This window comes from Elgaria multicarinata, chromosome 21 (genome assembly GCF_023053635.1).
Source record: "Elgaria multicarinata webbii isolate HBS135686 ecotype San Diego chromosome 21, rElgMul1.1.pri, whole genome shotgun sequence".
NCBI lineage: Eukaryota > Metazoa > Chordata > Lepidosauria > Squamata > Anguidae > Elgaria > Elgaria multicarinata.
This window is the reverse complement of record NC_086191.1, coordinates 13,113,842-13,134,773: the sequence shown is the minus strand read 5'-3', so window position 1 is coordinate 13,134,773 and position 20,932 is coordinate 13,113,842. Positions and strand designations below refer to the sequence as shown.

The following is a 20,932-nucleotide window of genomic DNA, read 5'->3' as shown; positions in this document are numbered from 1 at the left end:
GCGGCCGCCTAGAGCGCCAAGGTAAGGGGGACGCTGAACGCCGCACCCGGAAGCCGCTCTCCCACAATGGCTCTGAGAGGGCGGCTTCGGGGCGCACCATTCCAAAGCCACCTACCTGCCCCAGCGTCTTGGCTTTGCTTCGGCTGGGCGCCCACCCAGCCGAAGCGAAGCCACGCCCCCCCCACTCCAGCGTCCTGGCTTTGCTTCGGCTGGGTGGGCGCTGAAGCGAAGCCAGGACGCTGTGGTGGGGGGTGGGGTGGGCCCACGACTTCAGAACGACGCGCCCGGAAGTCGCTCTCCCAGAGCAGCTTCCGGCCGGGCGCGCTGTTCCGAAGCCTCCCCCCCACCCCAGCATCCTGGCTTTGCTTCAGCTGGGCGGGCGAGATGGCACCCCATGCCCAGGTACGCTGGGGTGGGGGTGGGAGTGGGTGAAAGCAGCTCACCTGCCTTGGGCGCAAAATAGTCTGTGTGTGAGAGATACAGTCCATAAGGCAGGCCGCCCCCAAGCGGTTGCCTCCTGCCTGGGGATGGTGTGTGTGTGTGTGTGTTGTAAACCGACATCTGGGGGGCACCATGTTGGGACAGGCTGTTTTTAAGGCATCCAAGCCCCAAACAGGCCAGGACCTTAAAGGTAAGAGGATCCGCCTCTTGAATTAGATCCAGAAACAACTGGAGACCCGACAGAGAGATGATGCAATCGTGGTGTAATATGATCAAACAGGCAGGCGGCTGGTGGTAGCTAGAAAGGCATGTTCTGGGGCAAAGACCCGTCGATTTGTCATGTTCGATTGCAGCCCTCCATGGCACTGAGGCTGTCAACAGATGGTTTATTTATCTATCAGGATCAACCTGGGCGTGCTTCTCCATCACTTCTGCTGCAGCACTAGCTCTGGTACAGCATCATGGGCGGGGGGGGGGCTGAGGATCCGATGTGGACGCGTGACCCTGCATAACGGTGAGGCCGGCCCTGCTCCTGAGGTTTGCCTCGAGAGCACTTGCAGTACAACACTTAGGGCACAAACCTACGCATGTTTAGGCGGGGGGAAAAACCTCCTACAACTCCCAGCATGCCCCAGCCAGACCTGCCTGCTTCGACCGGCAGCTGCTCTCCAAGGCGTCAAGCAGAGAAGGAGCTTTTGCATCGTCTTCTAACTAGAGACACCAGGGATCGAACCGTCTAGCTCTTCTTTTTCACGTTTCTGAAAAGCCATCATCTTTCAGAGACACGGTGCCTCTGAAGGCCTTTCCCGTCGGGTGCCCGTCTCTGCTCACTCTCGCAACGCGCTCCTGTGCATTGCAGGATTTTTTTTTTTTTTTTAGAACACCTTTAAGGCCTGCTCTGCTGATGCCGAAGCTTTCGCAGTTGTTGTAATTCAAAAGTTGACGTTTTAATTGGTTGTGGATTATGCCGGTGTACAGATGACCCTCACAGTGGTCTACCTCTTGGCACTGGGTGGTGCTGCCCTCTGCTGGTTATCTATCCAGGTACCCAGGTGTGCACCAGGGCACCTTTATTATACCAACTGCCAGGGGACGATGCTGAGCCTGGCATTGTTTTTTCAGCGCCAGGGCTTAGCTCTGGCTTATGCAAAGTGGGCCCTTTGCTCATTTCCATCCCTACTTTTGCTAAAGGACGGCTCGCAAGTCCCTCCTCCTCCATACATACACGCCCACCTCTGTAGCCTGTCCTGCTTTTTCCTAGAGATATACTGAGACATGTACAGAGTTGTCTCCCACAGTCCGGAATGTGCCTCTAGTCCTCACCACTGGGAAGCCAAACTTGAAATTTAAAAAGCCGGCAAAGGTGATGGGTGGGGTGAACAAAGTGGAGCATGCTAAGCAAGGCTTGCAGTGGGTCGGAAGACGGGCCTTCGGTGCTGTGTGCAGCTCCATGCCCCGCGTCACACGTGTCAGAAGCAAATTAAAGTATGCAATTATAATGAAGGGAGGTGGGTGAGCCATCGCCTAAGGTGATGTTGTGTTTCTCAGAGGGGAGAAACAAATGACGAGGCCTGCTAGGTAATCCACAAAGCTTCTTTTAAACAACAAAGTCTCTTCTACCTGAAGAGAGTCTACTCTCTCGGAAACTTCCCCCTAGGCAAAACTATGCAAACTAAGCGAGACAATTGTCCGTCCAAGGAGAACAGGAAGCTCCTTCCCCAAACCCCGTAACTTCAGAGAGCCTGGTGCGGAGGCAGGTTCTGGTGCAATCCTAGTCGGACCGACTTTCTCACACCTTCCTTCCGCTTCATGAGTTTGAGCTTCTGGCGGACCCTAGCATCAGCTAGCTTGTCGGGACGCTCTCCTCCGGAAGAAACCTCACTTCCCACTGAGTGTGTAGGATTTGACCTTGAGGAGATAAGCTCTGGAGGGGGCTGACTCCCAGGTGGGGAATCGCCCGTGAGAGCTTCCTCCCCCACTGGTACAGGCTGGCTGGTGTCTGGTGCTGCACCTTCTAGTACTGAATCTGAGTCTGATTGATTACCTGAAACACCTTCTCCCAAAACAGGGCCAGTAGGGTTAGACATGACAGGTGACAGGATTGTTGCCAGCCAGGCTCTGCAGCTACACCTCTTTCCTGCCTCCTTCGCCCTTGATCACAAGTATGGCTTTACTCATGAGCAGGCAATTACTCATGAGAAGGCCCCTCTAACAGTTGAAGGAACTGGACAATGGAGACAGCTGACTGCCGCCTCCCTAAAAGAACAGCTACTTTCCCCACACCCATGGTGATCCTTACACATTTCTCTTCCTTCCAGCCCCACTTCTGCATGTGGGGGGTTTGGCAACGTGTGGGTGCGCCCCCTGTAACCCCCGCCCCAACCAGCCAGCAAATGCATCCAATCATGCAGTTACCCAGTTACCCCCAGTTACCTAGGGAGGTTGTCAGTTACCTAGGGAGGTTGTCAGTTACATAGGGAGATTGTGGCCTCTCCCACACTAGAGGCCTTCAAGAGGCAGCTGGACAAGCATCTGTCAGGGATGCTTTAGGGTGGATTTCTGCATTGAGCAGGGGGTTGGACTCGATGGCCTCATAGGCCCCTTCCAACTCTGCTGTTCTATGATTCTATGCTTAATTTATTTGACCTACGTAAGCCATGCACTTTAAATGTACTCCTCTCTGGGCTTGAACTTTGCTTTTGAGCCCCCTTCAGAAGTTTCCCTCTGCCTTTTCTTTAACCCGCAGGGAGGGATCAGGGCCTTGTCCCACCGCCCTCGTCCCTGCCGGCTCCACCCCGCACCTTTGCACATTGAGCGGAAAGCCTGAAGGGGGAACCCACACACACATTGGTTCCTCCATGCATTCCGGGGTTCCCAACCACATGGATGAGCCTGGGTGAGAAATAGCCTCTTTTATGTCTTTGAACGGCAAACAGCCCGGCTGTGAATGCTCTTCATATCCTTGGCGAGAGCCTGCCTTTCGTTTTGCAAATCTCACTACGACGAGGTGATGCAGCTGCTATGCACAAGGTTCTGTTGCTGGTTTCTTCGTCGCCATGTATCCGCGTTCCCTAGTCAAACGTGGGCGGGTGGGTGGGTGGTAGGAGGCCTTGAAACCTGTGGCATCTTCCCGCCTTGCTCATCCCCAGACAGGGTGGAGCGAAGGCCGCGGGGCGCAGGTGAGCTGCAGCTTGAGCAAACGTCTGCTGGAATTGATCGGGCAGGATAGAGCGGTGACAGGGAAAAGCCTTGCGCACCGGTTGCCTGGCAACAGCAACGCCTGATGCCGAGGAAGCCGAGAAAGGAGGAGGGTGTCAAGGAGATGGATGGGTGTTTCCAGTACACCCGCCGGAGCATAAACTGTGTGGTTTGGGAAGAGAAAGAGAGACGCCGGTTTACATGTCAATGCAAACCGTGGTACTGCCAGCACCGGCTGCCGGGGGACCTGTGGCTTTCCCCAGCGGGGTGATCCCTCCCTCCCCAGTTGCCAGTCTCCGTTTACAGTGGTGATGTAATAATGACTTTTGACGGTCATTATTATTTGCAAATGGGGGATGATAGATAAACAGCAACGCTGTGGATGGAGCCAGGCCAGCCTCAGGTGGCGGTTTTTCGGGTGCTGAGAGAGGTCAGCCAAAAAGCAACCGCCACCCGTCCATCAATAGAGTAGATTATGTTAAAAAAAATAGTTTTTCCACCTGCCGGGATGTGTGTGTGTGGGGGGGGGTTCCCCCCAAAACATCACTACAACAGGAGACGGCAGCTTCTTAAATTTCTGGATGTCGTAGTCAGTCGCAGCCCAATTCGCACAGGTTATTTTATTTATTTATTTATTTATTTATTTATTGCATTTTTTTTATACCACCCGATAGCCAAAGCTCACAAAAATTAAAAACCATTCAAAGTATGCAACAAACAGTATAAAAACATGCTATAAAATACAATATAAAAGCACAACCAGGAGAAAATCAGCAGCGGTGCAGAAATACAAAGTTAAATTGGAAATTGGGCCGTAATTTAAGCAGACTGGGGCCGTGATCTGCGTAGATTGCTCCGAAACGTGTACAGATTGCAGAACCTCCCCCACCCCCAGGCACAAACTTCCCGGGGAAACCCACAAACTGGCCCGAATCACTGCCGATGAAGCCGGGAGCTGCAGCGGGATCCGAAACGAAGTCCAGGGGCCAAGCCTAGGAAAACCTGTCACACTCCCCTTCGTCACAAATGGATTCCCCCTAGATTAAGCTCCAGAAACCCTGAGGGATAGCTGCCCGGCCTCCGCTTAAATGCCTCCAACGAAGGAGGCACCACCTGGGACAATTCGAACCAGGGACCTACGGAGGGCTTTGCAGCCCAGGATAGATGAAGAGGTGGTCGGAGAACACCGAAAGCTACTTGAGATAAGTTGGTACCACTCGTCCACTTCCCTGATTCGTTTTGAAAGAGAACCTAATGTTATCTTCCATGCAAGGCCTGGTTAGCGAAAGCCCATTGCTAGCTTAACCGCTGTGGCGTTAATTAACGGCATGAGACTGGAAGGGAGGGAGAATTTCTGGTCCGCAGGAGAGCTTGGGATGAAGGCGGAGGAGTTGGCCCCGTGTCTCTGTGTGTGTTTTCGGTGTAGCCCTTCGCTAGGGGTGGCCGGCCTCACTCCCCACGTCTTCTCCCTCTGCGCTCCCCCCTTTTGCAGTTTGGGAGCGGCGCGTTCCGTCTTAATTAGCTCCTCATGTTAATCTGGCAAATAAAAGCAGCCCCCGTGCTTGCAGGCTGCTAGATTAATTATTCCCCAAGTGCAGGACTGTCAAAGGAAAGAAGAGCAGGAGAGAGAGAAAGGAAGAGAGAGAGAGAGAAAGAGAGAGAGAGAAATGGAGGAGGGAGGGTCAGAGGTTGGTTTTGGGCAGAGGGGAATGAAAAATCAAGGATCTGTTAATGCACGCTCTTTCTTGGCTAGCCGAGTTGGTTGCATGAAGTGGTGAGTGTATGGACAAACTGTATGGACAAACGTTGTTCCAGAGCCAGTGTGGTTGTTTAGATTGGGGGTCAGCAACTGGGCAGCCGAGGGCCAAACCTGGCCCACAAAGAGGCCAGCAGCTTTTTCTGTTCCTCAGCTGACATTCTGGAGGTAGCATTTGTGGTAATAGTGGAAATTGCCAGCAGGGAGAAGGCGTGAGATGCCAGCCTGCTCCCTTCCCGTCGACCCTCCAGGAAAAAGAGTTGCTGACCCTGGTTTTAGGTGCTTCCTCCGTTTTCAGTTACAAGATGGGGGATACTTGGCTCAGCAATACTACAAACGAGAAGGATCTTGGAATTGTTGTAGATCACAAGCTGAATATGAGCCAACAGGGCGATAGGGCTGCAAGAAGGGCAAATGCTATTTTGGGCTGCATTAATAGAAGTATAGCTTCCAAATCACGTGAGGTACTGGTTCCTCTCTATTCGGCCCTGGTTAGGCCTCATCTAGAGTATTGCGTCCAGTTCTGGACTCCACAATTCAAGAAGGATGCAGACAAGCTGGAGCGTGTTCAGAGGAGGGCAACCAGGATGATCAGGGGTCTGGAAACAAAGCCCTATGAAGAGAGACTGAAAGAACTGGGCATGTTTAGCCTGGAGAAGAGAAGATTGAGGGGAGACAGGATAGCACTCTTCAAATACTGAAAAGGTTGTCACACAGAGGAGGGCCAGGATCTCTTCTCGATCCTCCCAGAGTGCAGGACACGGAATAACGGGCTCAAGTTAAAGGAAGCCAGATTCCGGCTGGACATCAGGAAAAACTTCCTGACTGTTAGAGCAGTACGACAATGGAATCAGTGACCTAGGGAGGTTGTGGGTTCTCCCACACTAGAGGCCTTCAAGAGGCAGCTGGACAACCCTCTGTCAGGGATGCTTTAGGGTGGATTCCTGCATTGAGCAGGGGGTTGGACTCGATGGCCTTGTAGGCCCCTTCCAACTCTGCCATTCTATGATTCTATGATTCTTTTTTAGTAAGTCAGGTGGGCAATTAGAAGTAACAGTTTTGCACTCCACCTTTTGGAGGTGCAAAGGGACCAGACGATGCAAAAATGGCTGTCCCAGTCTCTCCTCACCTAGGAAGCTGCCTTTACTGCTAGGTGAAAGTGACAGGTTTGCATGGAACAAGGTCCTGTCTAGACATCAACAGGAACACTTATAGGGGGTGTTTAGTGTTTCTTGAATGAGCTGCTGCCCCATCCCAGACAATAATAATAATAACAATCCAGAAGTAGGACACTAATCATGTCCCAGATCTAGATACAGACTGCTTAAGCTACTGTACATGCAGAGTCATAGAAGCATAGAATATAGAATAGCAGAGTTGGAAGGGGCCTACAAGGCCATGGAGTCCAACCCCCTGCTCAATGAAGGAATCCACCCTAAAGCATCCCTGACAGAGGGTTGTCCAGCTGCCTCTTGAAGGCCTCGAGTGTGGGAGAGGCCACAACCTCACCAGGCAACTGATTCCATTGTCGTACTGCTCTAACAGTCAGGAAGTTTTTCCTGATGTCCAGCTGGAATCTGGCTTCCTTTAACTTGAGCCCGTTATTCTGTGTCCTGCACTCTGGGAGGATCAAGAAGTGATCCTGGCTCTCCTCTGTGTGACAACCTTTTAAGTCTTTGAAGAGTGCTCTCCTGTCTCCCCTCAATCTTCTCTTCTCCAGGCTAAACATGCCCAGTCCTGGGCTAGAAATCCAGGAAAAAAACAGCTTAGGCGGACATTACTCAACAGATAAAAAGTTCCCACCATTGCAAGCCTGGATGCACCAACTTGCAAATGGAGCCCTCTTTGCTCCAACGTCTCTGTCCAAACCAAAAATTCAGGGGGTGGGGGGTGTCCTGCCTAAAATGTGTGATCTGTATCAGTGTTTATGTACACAGGATTCCCTTCCCTCCCTGCCTTGTGCTTTTAACCTGTTGGTTGTTTTATTACGGTTTTGATTTTTGTGAACCGCCCAGAGAGCTTCGGCTATTGGGAGGTATAAAAATGAAATAAATAAAATAAATAAATAAATTTATCTTCGTCCTCATCCAAACCAGTAGACCTTCCCAACCTGGTGGCCTACATACGTGTGGGATTGCAAGGCCCATCCTCTCCAGCCAGCATGACCATGTAAGGGAGCCTCAGAACGTGTAACTGAAAGAAATGCATTTTCTTCCCCATCACTTTCCCCATCAAACTTTAGATTGTAAGTTTGGGGCTTTTGCGTCGCTCTGCGAAGTGCCAGGAACGCAGCTCTATATATACTTATCATCATGATCATCATCTAAGTTCAATCTCTCCATCCTGTATGTTCAATGCCGGGTTCCCTTTTGCACAAAGAACCTTAGAAAAAACTGCACTTGCAAATCATGCGATTTGCATAAATTATGCAAATTAAGCACAGGAGATCACAACGTTCTTCTCCCGCGCTCACGTTGTGCTGCTGTCATGTCGGCATGGTGGTGTCTTCGACTTGCTACCCGCAAAAAAGAGCAAGGAGCTCTGGGTTTGTTTGCTGTTCAGCCTACGGGTGGTTGAGGGTTCCGTTTTCGTTCCATTTTTCAGAACGTACCCAAATTTGCAGACTTTCTTCACAAACAGAACTCAAAAGAAGTTGAGATTTTTTATTTTTATTTTTAAAAATGGATTGTGGAAGAAAGTGAAACTGATGATTCATCCAACCAGGCAGAGGACATTGAGTGCTTTGGTCGGTCTTCAAAGTCTGGCTTTGGTTCCCTGCATGTTCAACCATGTTTGTGATGCTTCATTAGAGTTGCCACGTGTGCTGAGTTGGTTAATGAGCGAAAATGTGGACTTTTTAGCAGAGTTCCTAAATGCTGGTAGTGGACCTGTGTGATTTGGTAGTTAATTAGACAGGCTTTTCGCACAGCTCACAAATCTACAGCTTTCACCTTGAGCTGTTTTGACTAGCCATAGCGAAGTGAAGCTGAAGCGGTTCCGTCCTACTCTTCTGAGCTGGGAAACTCTCCCGCTTCCTTCTCCTGGATCTGATCCTGTCAACTCCTCAACTTGGAGGGGAAACGCTTATAAGATCAAGCCCACCGGCCCGGCCCTTCGGTCTCACTTCAGGGAGCAGTGTGCACAGTCAGCTTGGAGAACTTTTGTGGCTCAAGCGACGGCTTCTGTCTGCCGTGCCCCACCCCCACCCCCGGACAGACACCTAGCTATGAGAGCAGCTGGAAAGAGGTGTGAGTTTTCTTTGCATATCTATTCTGCATCCATTTCCTTCCAGTAAACAGTCACCTTTTTGCACAAGTGCCTTTGTTCCATCTTGGAAATCAAAAGACTCTAATTTGACCTGGACCTGGCAGTATCAAGCCTCCAGATCAAAACATTGCCTCTGAATTAGGCCTCTTTTTTTCCTGACTAGCTCCTCCTTTTTAAGAGCTACCTGACAGCCAGGTAGAACATGGCCCTGTCCAGCCTGGGAGGAGCTGTACTTTTTGGGCGGATCTACACAGCGTACTGAAGGCGCTTGCGTGTGCCGCCAGTGCGCCCTGAAAACGATTGTGTAGATCCTGCCCTGGAAGAGGAAGAGGAAGAGGCGGAGGAGGCGGTGGCTGGGGAATCCGGCCGCATCCTTGCCGCTGCTGCTGCCCACCTCTTCCTCCGCCTCTTCCAGGGCAGGATCTACATAATCGTTTTCGGGGCGCACACTGGAGGCGCACACAAGCGCCTTCAGTACGCTGTGTAGATCCGCCCCAGGCCGGAGAATGAAAAACTTGACAGATTTCTCCATCTGTAAGTCAGCCTAGCTTCTGAGATTCCACACAGGAGTTGCTCGTGTGCTTCTGCAATGATCATGTGTGACGAGAAGTCCTATAAGTCCTGAAAGAGTTGAGTATATTTTGCCTGTGGAAGAGACGATTAAGGGGAGGCATGATAGCGGCCTGCAATATCTGGCCGGCTGTCATGCAGAAGACAGAGTGGACCCGTTCTCTGTTCCTCTAGAGGGCTGGAGTTAGAACCGATGTGAGGCGATGGCTGGGCAGCAGACGTTTGCTAAACCTTTGGAGAAACTTCCTAAGGGTAAGAGGTAAGCCACTGGTGCCCTCCACACGTTTTGGACTACAGCCCCCACAATCTCTGACCATGCTGGCTGGGGCTTATTGGAATTGTAGTTGGCAAACGTCTGGAGGGCACCAAGTTGCAATACCCCTGCATGTTGTTGCAATCCTGCATTACAGGTTAGAGGTGGACTGGATGGCATGCAAGGGCCCTTCCGACGTTGTGATTCGATTCTGATAATAAGGGCTAGAAACTTGCTTTTAAACAAAGAGAGAGAGAAAGGTAAAAGAGGAGGAGGAGAACAGCAGTGGAGATTTCCAGGCCACTGCGTACTGCAGCCAGTACCGTGTTTGTGTGAAATGGCAACCTACAGTTCTATTTTTACCTGGGTCTCTCCATCCATCTGGCCTTTGCTCTTCCCTAGGCACTGCTGTCTCCTTCCTTCCCTCCCTCCTTCCACCGCCAGCCCCATCTCTTCCTATCTATTTAATCTGTCTATCTGTGTAGCCTTCCTTCCCAAGAGCCCTGTGCATGGCCCTGCTGCCGTTCTGCCTGTCCAATCCCATTTTACTCTCCCTGTATTTCTGTGCAGCTCCTTTCAGTTTGTCCCAGGTGGCTTCCTTGATCGGGGCAGACACCGAGCAGGCCAGCGTAGCACGTGGCTTGCTTTATCGGTGTATACCCAGGGGCACTGACTGTCTCTCTCTCAATCTCTCCTCCTTACACACACACATCCATTTCTATGTGCCCCTGCTTTAGATACAGTCGAACCCATGTAATTTCATATGCACAATTCATGCACTGGCCTCCCCCAATCCGAGGCCCTCCAGATATGTTTGACTGCAATTCACATCATGCTGGCTGGGAATAATGGGAGTTGCAGTCCAACACACCTGGAGGGTCCCAGGTTGGGGAAGGTTGGCAGACACCAAAATAACTTCTGTAGGTTGATTTTAACAAAAATAAAAATAGGACTTTAAATCAGTCTTCCAAAGTATGGAGAGATGTATTGCATTTCTATTTAAGTTCTAACAATTATTTCTAAATTGGCATATCTGTCTATTAGCTTATGCAAATGGCATGCACATTGCTGTTCCTTTTTGGTCATTCGTAAGCGGCCACCCTACGTCAGGAACTCCGGGGCATTCTGGGAAATTAAAATGGCAGCTCCCAGTCATCTTTGAGGGCTGCTGCTACTGCCAGGTAAACCTGAGGGGGTCCTTGAACCTGGACCTAGCTGGGCCATCTCGGGTGTTGAAGCCTGACGGGTTAAAACACGCACATTTGAGGCTGCATCTGGATGCCATGAAGAAATGCACCAGCAAACTCTGCATGTCGTACTAAGCCAGGGTGGGTAGGTGGAGAAACAGTCCTCGTGAGAGAAATTCTCTTAGGGTCCAATCCAATGCGGGGCTGGTGACAGGGAGCACACAACTCCCCTGTTAAAACAACTCCACTGGCTTCCAGTTTGTTTCTGGGCACAATTCAAAGTGCTGGTTATGATCTATAAAGCCCTACATGGTTCGGGTCCAGGTTATCTGAAAGACCGTCTTCTCCCTTGTGAGCCTGCCCGTGCTTTGAGACCTTCTGGGGAAGCCCTTCTTTCAGTCCCACCATCTTCACAGGCACGCTTGGTGGGAACATGGGACAGGGCCTTCTCGGTGGCTGCTCCGGTGCTCTGCAACTCTCTTCCCGGGGAAGCTAGACTGGCTCCTTCCTTGATGGGCTTTCGGAAGCAGGCAAAAAGTTATTTGTTCCGGCAGGTCTTTGGAGAATAATCTGGTCCTCCATCTATGTTAATGTCTTATAATTTTGTTGTGTATTTTAAACGTTTATGTCCCGTCCCTCGGAAATGTATGTTTTAAACTTTGTAAGGCCGCCTTGAGGCCCAGCATTGGGCAAAAGGCAGGATACAAATAAATATAATAATAATAATAATAATAATAATAATGTCCTACAACTCCCAGAATTCCCCAGCCAGCAAGGGGGATGCTGGGAGCTGTAGGACTTTCCCCCCCTGTCTAAACATGCTTGTGCCCTTATTTATTTATTTTTGACATGATCCTTCTAAGCCGAACGTGGCGAAAAGGGACCCCCGCTTGCCTTCTGGAAGAAGCCCGTCAAAAAGCACCACGTTTCTTTTTTTCACTTCTTCCCTGGGCTGCCGTCCACCTGGACGCCGTCTAACTGGGGAAAGACTGACAACCTCAATTAGCTTCGCGACTCGATCCGGCCTCGCTCAGGGGAGCCGGCGGATTAAGCGTTTGCCGGGCTGATTGACAGGAGCTGGGGAAAGTGTAGGCGTCCGTGGAGAGACGGGCTGTCTGGATGTCTGACGGAGGGGTCAGATGCTGACCCGGGGAGAGGCGGCACGGGTGGGCCGGTGTGTGCAAGCCTTGCAAAGTGGGAGGGGTACCGGGGGGGGGGGGGAGATGGTTGCTCCTGTGTGGCGCTGACAGCCAGGCTGAGATTCTGACAACTACATTTGCAGGGCTAAAGCAGGACTCTCTGCCTCCCCGCAAAAACAGCGGCTTCTCAATATTTTCCTTGGGTGTGAATATCCGGTGGATCATCCCCTTCCTCCCAGAAATCAGGCCTAACTTAAGCAAAGCATAAGTGTGTGTCACGGTGATATTATTATTATTGTTATTGTATTCAACCCTGTGCCTCCCTCTTCCTCCTTTTCTAAATGTTGACCGCAAATTCCGTTGTGGAGGCGACTAACTTAATCAGTCAGAGGCGCAGAACTGTAGCCGCAGGGCCCCGATCTGACCCTCCAGAGGTCCCAATCCATCCCTCGTTGGTTCCCTGGAGTGCCGCGCCGCCATTCCTCAGCCCCGCAAACTTTTGCCCACCCACCAAGCGTTTAGTGATTTCCTAGCTTTTCTGCTGTTTTTTTCCCCCCAATTCTAAAAGGTTGAAATGCCTCTCTTAAGGCTTAGTTACTGGCTTTATGTCCACCTACATAAAGCTTCAGCTGGCTTTAGCTCTCTCCTGAGACAACATCCTCCTATTGTTTTAGGAGGAGAGAGCTCCAGCCTGCAGGACACACTTGATCCAAGCTCCTATTTCCTTCCTGCCTTCAGCTGCTACCGGCTTCCCCTGCGAGCCTCAAAGAATCATAGAATAGTAGAGTTGGAAGGGGCCTATAAGACCATTGAGTCCAACCCTCTCAAAGAACCACAGAACGGGACAGAGGCCACCTTTGCCAAACGACCAGCACGAGAAGTGTGAATTTCCTCAGCAAAGAGAATATAACTTTTATGCTATGCCATGAAATCAATATGCAATTCGTATATTGATTTTATGAGTGTCGTTTTATTTTATTCTCCCCAGCCCCCTGCCCTGTCACAAGCTGCTCTGGGCGCAGGCTGAAAAACGTGGCATACATGTTTTAAAAACAATTAACAATGTGGCAATACTCTCTAGTCCAGATGCTTTTGAATGTCCTGTGTTCAAGACGTCTAATTTCGAGGAATCATTTCCACACTTACACCATGTCTGCTGAGCACCGCTCGCATGGATCCTCTCTGCGCTGTAGAATAATAGAATTTTAGAAATGGAAGGAAGCTTGGAGGGCATCTAGTCCACCCCCTCTGCTCAGTGCCAAAACCTTGCAACTACAGCGCCCCGTGACAGATGGCCACCCAACCTTTGCTTAAAAACCCTCCATTTCCCCAAAGTATCTGTTCCACTATCAAACGGCTTTTTACGATTTCTCCTAATATTGAGACGAAACCGACGTTCCAGCTACTTCCAACCATTGGTTCTAGTACCACCAACTTTAAGAGAATGTTAGGCAAATTCATGGAAGATTAGTCACGATGGCTTTGTATTACCTTCAGTATTGAAGGCAATAAAGCCTCTCTATGCCAGTTGCTGGGAATGTGAGTGAGAGAATGCTAGTTGTGGCTTTCCCAGAAACAGAATGCTGAACTAGATGGGCCCTTGGTCTGACCCAGGTCTGCTCTTCTTCCATTCTTACTTCTACGCCCTCCTTCTTCACACAGTTGTGCCACCTGAGGTCCCCATTTATTTCATTGTAACCTGCCCCCTCCGATTTAAAAGCCAAGAGGATTTGCATCTGGGAAGGTGGACTATTGTCCCCAAAAGCTTCTGCCATCATAAATTTGTTCAATTTTAAGGTGCCGTAAGATTTCCCTTTCTTTCTGCTACAACAGGCTAATGCGGTTACCCCTCTGGGAATTAATCCCTTTCCTTTATGTGTCTGTATTTGTAAAACATAAAATTGCTTTACGCTGTGTTTATCAAGAGCTGCATAATAAGCTACAGCAGCTGCCCAGCCGGTGAGATGGCAGGCTGTGCCTTAGCGTCCATGTACACGCACATGAGCACTAAGATGTGAGAGGTGCCCGTTCCTCCACTGAGAGTTTAACTTCTGGGAAGGGAGGGGTGGGAGCTGAACCCTGAAGGGTAAAAATGCAAGTCTCTTGCTCGTAACAAAAAATTAACCAAAAAAGGGCCCATAATCTGGGCGGTAATTCACCAGGGAAAGGTACCAGATAAGAAGAGCAGCCTCTGGTAAACAGGGAGATTGTGAGCTGACTTCTCCGAAAAGGCTTTTCGGCCTTCCTCACCTCCTTGTGGAGGAACTCCTGAGAAGGCCTCAAGAAATATATAATAGCACTCTTCAAATACTTGAAATGTTGTCACACAGAGGAGGGCCAGGATCTCTTCTTGATCCTCCCAGAGTGCAGGACACGGAATAACGGGCTCAAGTTAAAGGAAGCCAGATTCCGGCTGGACATCAGGAAAAACTTCCTGACTGTTAGAGCAGTACGACAATGGAACCAGTGACCTAGGGAGGTTGTGGGCTCTCCCACACTAGAGGCCTTCAAGAGGCAGCTGGACAACCCTCTGTCTGGGATGCTTTAGGGTGGATTCCTGCATTGAGCAGGGGTTGGACTCGATGGCCTTGTAGGTCCCTCCCAACTCTACTATTCTATGATTCTGTGATTCTATGATTCTATGAAACCCATAGCTCCGTTTCAGAGCGCACGTTTTGCATGCAGACGGCTCTACATTTCATTCCTCCAGTATCTCTGGGTACTGTTTTGTTCTTTAAAAAGGATCAGGCAACAAGTGATGTGGAAAAGAACCTCTTTCTGCCCAAGTCTCCAAAGCAGCCTTCCCCAACCTGGCACGCCCCAGATGTGTTGGACTACATCCCCCAGAATCCCCCAGCCATTCTGGGAGTTGTAGTCCGACACAACTGGAGCATTCCAGGTTGGGGAAGGCTGGACAGCTACAGCGACTGTAGACTAGGCATGGGGAACGTCTTCCAGCCTCATGGCTAAATTCAGTTTTGCAGATGCTCTCAGGGACTAGGCAAAATGGGAGGGTGTGTGTGTGAAGCCGCACATTTCAACTTCAAGGTTTTCCTGCCAGTAACAAAGCCTTAGAAGAAGTATTTCAACCTCTGAGAATGGGGGGGGGGAGTGCCCCCAAGCCAGGAAAATGGCAAAAACATCACCTGACATTTGGCCTTCAGGGGAAAGGGGTTGGGGGAAGGGAACACGGCCATCCGGGGAAGCCCGGAGGGATGGATTGGGGCCCCAGGAAGGCCAGATCTGAGGCTACCCACCCCTGAATGCCAGCGACCTTGGCCCAGGCGAACAAACAGTCTGACGGGTGTAAGGCGATTTCCCTTTATTCCCTCCGTTTCACAGAAAGGCAAATTCTGCAAGACCTGATAAGCAACTTTGCATATCTTTGTATTCCCTGCCCTTCTCTCTCCAGTCATCCTGAGTCCAACGTCAGGCGGTTGTCTGTTTATGCACACGGGCGCCAAATCAGTGCAGCCTGATGGGAAGCTCTCATGCGTTTCACCCCACCACAACACACACACACACACACACGCATGGAGAGAGAGAGAGAGAGAGAAGCGCCTCGCTCCCCCCCTCCACGCTTCTCCCAGTTTAAGCCCTGCTAACGTGGAGCTCCTGGCCATTTTCCCAGGGCATATGGGACTTATTCCGTAGTGGGTGTTTCCGAGGTGACAGCCATCGTATGTGATGCTCCCGTTGCCAAGGTAACTTCCCGGTAACAGGTGCTAAAGCCTCAGCAAACTGCTAGGGCATGAATGAAGTCTGGAATTGCATTTCTGCCCAGCTGTAACTGGGAAGGAAGAGGCAGGGGCGGACAGGAGAGGAGAGGAAGCCCCCGCCTGCAGGCTCTTTCAAAACATAGAGGGGTGGCTTTACCTACAGAGCTTCAGCCCTGGTGCTCAAACCCAGCCCATCTAGGTGCCCCATCTGGGGTTCCCAAACAGACCCCCCCTGGACCAGTGATCAACTGTCAGCTCCCCAGATTTCGCACAGAAATGGGCAGGCTGTGGTCACGCTCTCCGTAAGGCGTGACGGATGTGCTGGCTGTTATGTGCATCCACCATTCAACTCACACGGCCCCCGACATATGGAAATCCATCAAATGTGCATGGCGCTTTACGAAGGGCAGTGCGGTCAGATCTCTGCCCCCAGAGGCTTACAGTCTCAACACACAGGAGATAAGAGAGGGAGGGGAAAGGGAGGCTGTGTTAAACAGAAGGGGGAATGTGCATTTTCTTCCACAATCCCCAGGTTCCACTGGTGAGGAGGGAGATAGCATGGGGGCATTTCATCCGATAACCCACAAGGAACACAGTCTGCGTTTGAGTCGGAAGTTGCACAACAGCCAGGATTTGGGGTGGGGGGTGGGCTTTTTGGGTGTGCGTGTGAATGAACTGAAATGGCTCCCAAACAGGCAGCAATTTAATAACATCATTTCTTCTCTGTGTTTTCTTTGTAGCTAATAGTTCCCTGCTGGGCGGCGGTGGCGGTGAGTCTTTTAAATGATACCTTTTTCTTCACGGCTTTCAAATTAATATCTCTGGTGGTTTGGGAGGGTGAGGGAGACGCGGGATGGGATGGGGAGGCGGCGGCAAAGCAGGCCTCCAGATATTGGACTAGAAGCGTCATCATCCCTGACTAGCTGGGGCTGATGGGAGTTGAAGTCCAGCCACATCTGGAGGGCCGCAGTTTCCCTTTTGCTCGCCCTACTATCTATAACTCAAAGCTAAGCCTCTGTTCCATTTTGTTGTCATGGCAAATAGCAATAGAAAAGGCCTGTATCTCTCTGGTTTGTTGTGTTTTTTCCCTTAAAAAAAAAAGAGAAAAAAAGTGCCGTCTCCACGAAGGACTGGTAGGGGAAATGCTATCTATTCTGTAATGAGTTGGGTAAAAAGAAGTACTCCTGTAAGTTTTATGCATTTTGAAGTTAACGGCTAGGCTGTGGTGCTATCCATGGTGCTGAATCTAGTTCGGGGATGGGCTTCATGGACTTGGATAACTCCTTTCGAGTTCGGCTGGTTCTGGCTCAGATTTTTTTGTTTTTTGTTTTTAATTTGACATAGACTTCTTTCAATAACAAAACCTCGCAATATTTTTTTGAATTAACTTAAACTTCTTTCAATAGGCTTTTTAAAGGCTTTTAACATAAATGTCTTTCAATAGGCTTTTCACGTTATTTATTGAATTAACATCAATTTCTTTCAAAAGGCTTTTAACATAAACGTCTTTCAATAGGCTTTTTTTCTTTCAATAGGCTTAAACAGGCTACCGGTGTAAATTAATCCTGTTTTCGCTGATTTGCTTCTTCAGAATTACTGGAAGGAAATAATAGATACAGGTTTATGTTACCCCAAATCAAAATAGTGTTTTACACAAGCTTCTTTTAAATAGACTACGTACTTCAGTAAACCTGTGAACATGTTATGCAAATCAATGGCTTCTTTTGGTCCTCTTGTGTGGCGCTGCGTAGACGGATGAGATGTGGTTTAAAGCGTGAGGTTGTGAAGGCGGGGAAGGTGTCTGTGTCAGCCAGAGCAATGAGCAGAGAGAGAAGCATGACAGAGGCCACCTTGCAGAACAGGCAGGGATGACTTTATTCATATTTATTTATTTATTTATTTATGACATGTATATACCACCCCATAGCCGAAGCTCCCTGGGCGGTTTACAAAAGTTAAAAACAGTGAACATTAAAAAAAAGTATACAAAATTTAAAATCATAAAAACAGCAGTTTAAAAACAACAGTATCCATTTAAAAACAACAGTTCTGGGGCCCGTTAAAAACCAAACTTAGCGTTGTTAAATGCTGTTAAATGCCTGGGAGAAGAGAAACGTCTTGACCTGGCGCCTAAAAGATAACAATGTTGGTGCCAGGCGAGCCTCATCGGGGAGATCATTCCTTAATTGGGGGGCCACCACTGAAAAGGCCCTCTCCCTTGTTGCCATCCCCCGAGCTTCCCTCGGAGTCGGCACTCGGAGCAGGACCTTAGATGTTGAGCACAGTGTACGGGTAGGTTCATGTCAGGAGAGGCGTTCTGTCAGGTATTGCGGTCCAAAGCCATGTAGGGCTTTATAGGTTAAAACCAGCACCTTGAATTGGGCTCGGAATTGTACCTTACCCATCATACTCTTCAGTTTTTCTCTCGCTCAGAATCCTGGGCTCTTTATTGACGGCCTCCCGGCCTGTCATTGTGTGGTCGAATGGGAAAATCCTGTCCAGGGTTTGCCCCCTGAATGAGTAGCCTCCCTTGCACATTATGTTCTGTTCCAAAATGGTGGGCGTCTCAGTGCACTCTGTGCTCTGAATAACAAGTCAGACGCCTCGATGATCCCTGGGGTTCCGGTGCGAATGCTTCTAGTTTCTCTCTGCTCCATGCCAGCACCGGGTTGCACACGGCTTTTGACATTGTGCCTGGGAGGGCTGTCGACTCCCGGGATCCAGCTGTAAGGGGGGCGCGGTGACAGCTCGTGGCTCTCCAAATGTTCCCAGCTCCCTGCGCGGCAGGCTGGCCTTCCTCGCTGCAGTTTGCGGCCAGATTTGTTTTTGCACGCACAGCCGCGCGCATACGCTCTGGAAGTTGACAGTGACATGGCCTGTCAGCTGACACCCCAGACGGCTGCAGCTTGTACTTCTCAACGTTTTTCTTTCCTTTTCACGGAGCTGACGTGGCTCCCAATCTGGTTCCTGAATCCTTTCACCAGGAACTGAAGATGCGTTCGTCTCTTGGCGTTAGGCCGCAGCCGCTGTTTAACGCACGCTCCAGAAATATACCCACGGCAAGGAGAGCGGCACTCAGATCTCTGTCCCCATCGGGGGTATTTCCCAATGATATCGCTACGTATTGCAATTATTTATGTGCCGTTGTTCCAGATACGAATCCTACCAAATCGTATTCGGATGACAGCATCGCGATAAACAATATTTAACTAGTGAAAAAGGAAATGTTTTTGTTGTTTATTCGTTCAGTGCTTCCGACTCTTCGTGACTTCATGGACCAGCCCACGCCAGAGCTTTCTGTCGGCTGTCGCCACCCCTAGCTCCCCCAAGGTCAAGTCTGTCACCTCCAGAATATCCTCCATCCATCTTGCCCTTGGTCGGCCCCTCTTCCTTTTGCCTTCCACTTTCCCTTGCATCAGCCTCTCCTCCAGGGTATCCTGTCTTCTCATTATGTGGCCAAAGTACTTCAGTTTTGCCTTTAGTATCATTCCCTCAAGTGAGTAGTCTGGCTTTATTTCCTGGAGAAAAGGAAGTACAAATCAAAAATAAATAAATAGGTTCGTCCACCACAGGGCAGTTGGTGGAAGATAGCTCTGTAGGCAAGGAGAGGACACCTGGGGTGGAAGCATGGGTCTGGCTTTATCCTCATCTCTCTCCCTCTCTCTCTCTGAGAATTCTTCCCGTAGGGCAGTTGACGGGAGACGGCCCTGTGAGTGAGTGTGGGGAGTCTAGCTGGGGCAGCCCCATAGGTCTTCTTTGCCTGCTCCCCACCTCTCGTAAGAACATCAGAAGAGCCCTGATGCTGGATCAAACCAAGGGTCCATCTCGTCCAGCACTCTGTTCACACAGTGGCTAACAGGTGTCAGTGGGAAACCCACAAGCAGGATATGAGTCCAACAGCACCCTCCTGCCCATGTTCCCCAGCAACTGGTGCACATAGCCATAGTGGCTCTGATACTGGAGGCAACACTTATCCCATCAGGACTAGTAGCCCTTGGTAGCCTTCTCCTCCAGGAATTTATCTAATTCCCTTTTTAAGCCATCCAAAATTGGTGCCCATCACTACGTCTTGTGGTAGAGAATTCCATAGTTTTGACTCCATGCAAGGACGTCCTTCCTCTGATCTGGAATTCCCTGCCTCTGGAGGTCAGGCGGGCGCCAACTTTGCATTCCTTTCGGCGCCTCCTGAAAACGTCCTTATTCCAGGAAGCCTTCCCTTAATGACCCGCCACGGTTCACTTGCTTCTTTGAAGATCTATTTTAAAGTGTTTTATTCTGGTTTTGATTTGGTTTGATCTTGTACACCGCTCCGAATTTTTGAATGGGGAGCGGTATATAAATATTGTAAACAAATCAATCTGTCCTGAACCTCTCCTGCAATCAGCTTTTAATACCAGAACCCTTTTGGTTCAAGTATTATAGGAGAGGGAGAAAAATGTCTCCCTCTCTACATTCTCCACACCTCTGTGATGCCTCTCCTTCCTCACCTTTTCTCCCAGCTAAACAATTGCAGCTGTTATAACCTTCCCTCATACTTGGAGTTGCTGCAGCCCCTTCATCATTTTATTTGCCCCTTTCTGCACTTTTTCCAACTCTATAATATATATATATATATTTTAAAGAACTATTTTCTCCTGGAATAGTTGACAAACTACCTCCTCCCAAGCCTGGCATCGCTTTTTGGTTTTGTCTGTTTGCTTCTTTTCGTAGGGTTGTTTTAGAAGGAAGGTTTTCAGAGCAAATCATGGATCGTTTATTTTATTTTATTTATTTATGTATTGCATTTATATCCCGCCTTTTTTCCTCCAAGGAACCCAAGGCGGCGTACATAATCCTCCTCCTCTTCCCCATTTTATCCTCGCAACAACAACCCTGCGAGGTAGGCTGCGCTGAGAGTCTGTGACTGGCCCAAAGTCACCCAGTGGGTTTCCATGGCCGAGGGGGGACTAGAACCCAGATCTCATGGCTCCCAGTCCAACACTTCAGCCACTACATCACACTGGTTCTCATGACGATGGTGAAAATTTCGGTGACGTTTCCCATCGCAAACGCTGTCTCGAAGCAAGTTATGCACACAAACACAGAAATCCATAATGAATATAACAGGGGGAGGGGGAAGCCCAAAATCAATATGAACAACAATACCCCGCCCCCAAAAAAAGAAACACCATCGTGAAACCCAAATCTTAAAAAATAATGCAGTACAAGAAGAGTTCATTCACAATACACAAAGAATCTCCCAGCCTAGAATGAACACCACCGTCTCCGCTTACAGCGGTCAGGAAAACAATGAGGACCGGTTTTGCAAACGGCCGGCGGAGTGGGTTTAAAATGGAAGAAGAAAGGGGGGGGTAAAGGCCCTCCCTTATGGTTTATTTTATTTATGCATTTCCTTGAGTTGT

At 49.7% G+C, this 20,932-nt stretch overlaps 1 protein-coding gene across 2 annotated transcripts in view; it reads left to right on the top strand.

Moving 5' to 3' along the window:
- MACROD1 (mono-ADP ribosylhydrolase 1) overlaps positions 1–20,932 on the top strand; it is a 289,992-nt gene that overhangs the window by 188,288 nt on the left and 80,772 nt on the right. For both annotated transcript variants that reach the window (XM_063145636.1, XM_063145637.1), the window contains exon 4: positions 16,271–16,300. In XM_063145636.1, coding sequence (XP_063001706.1) covers positions 16,271–16,300 — 30 coding nt within the window. The remainder of the gene's footprint in view (positions 1–16,270; positions 16,301–20,932) is intronic.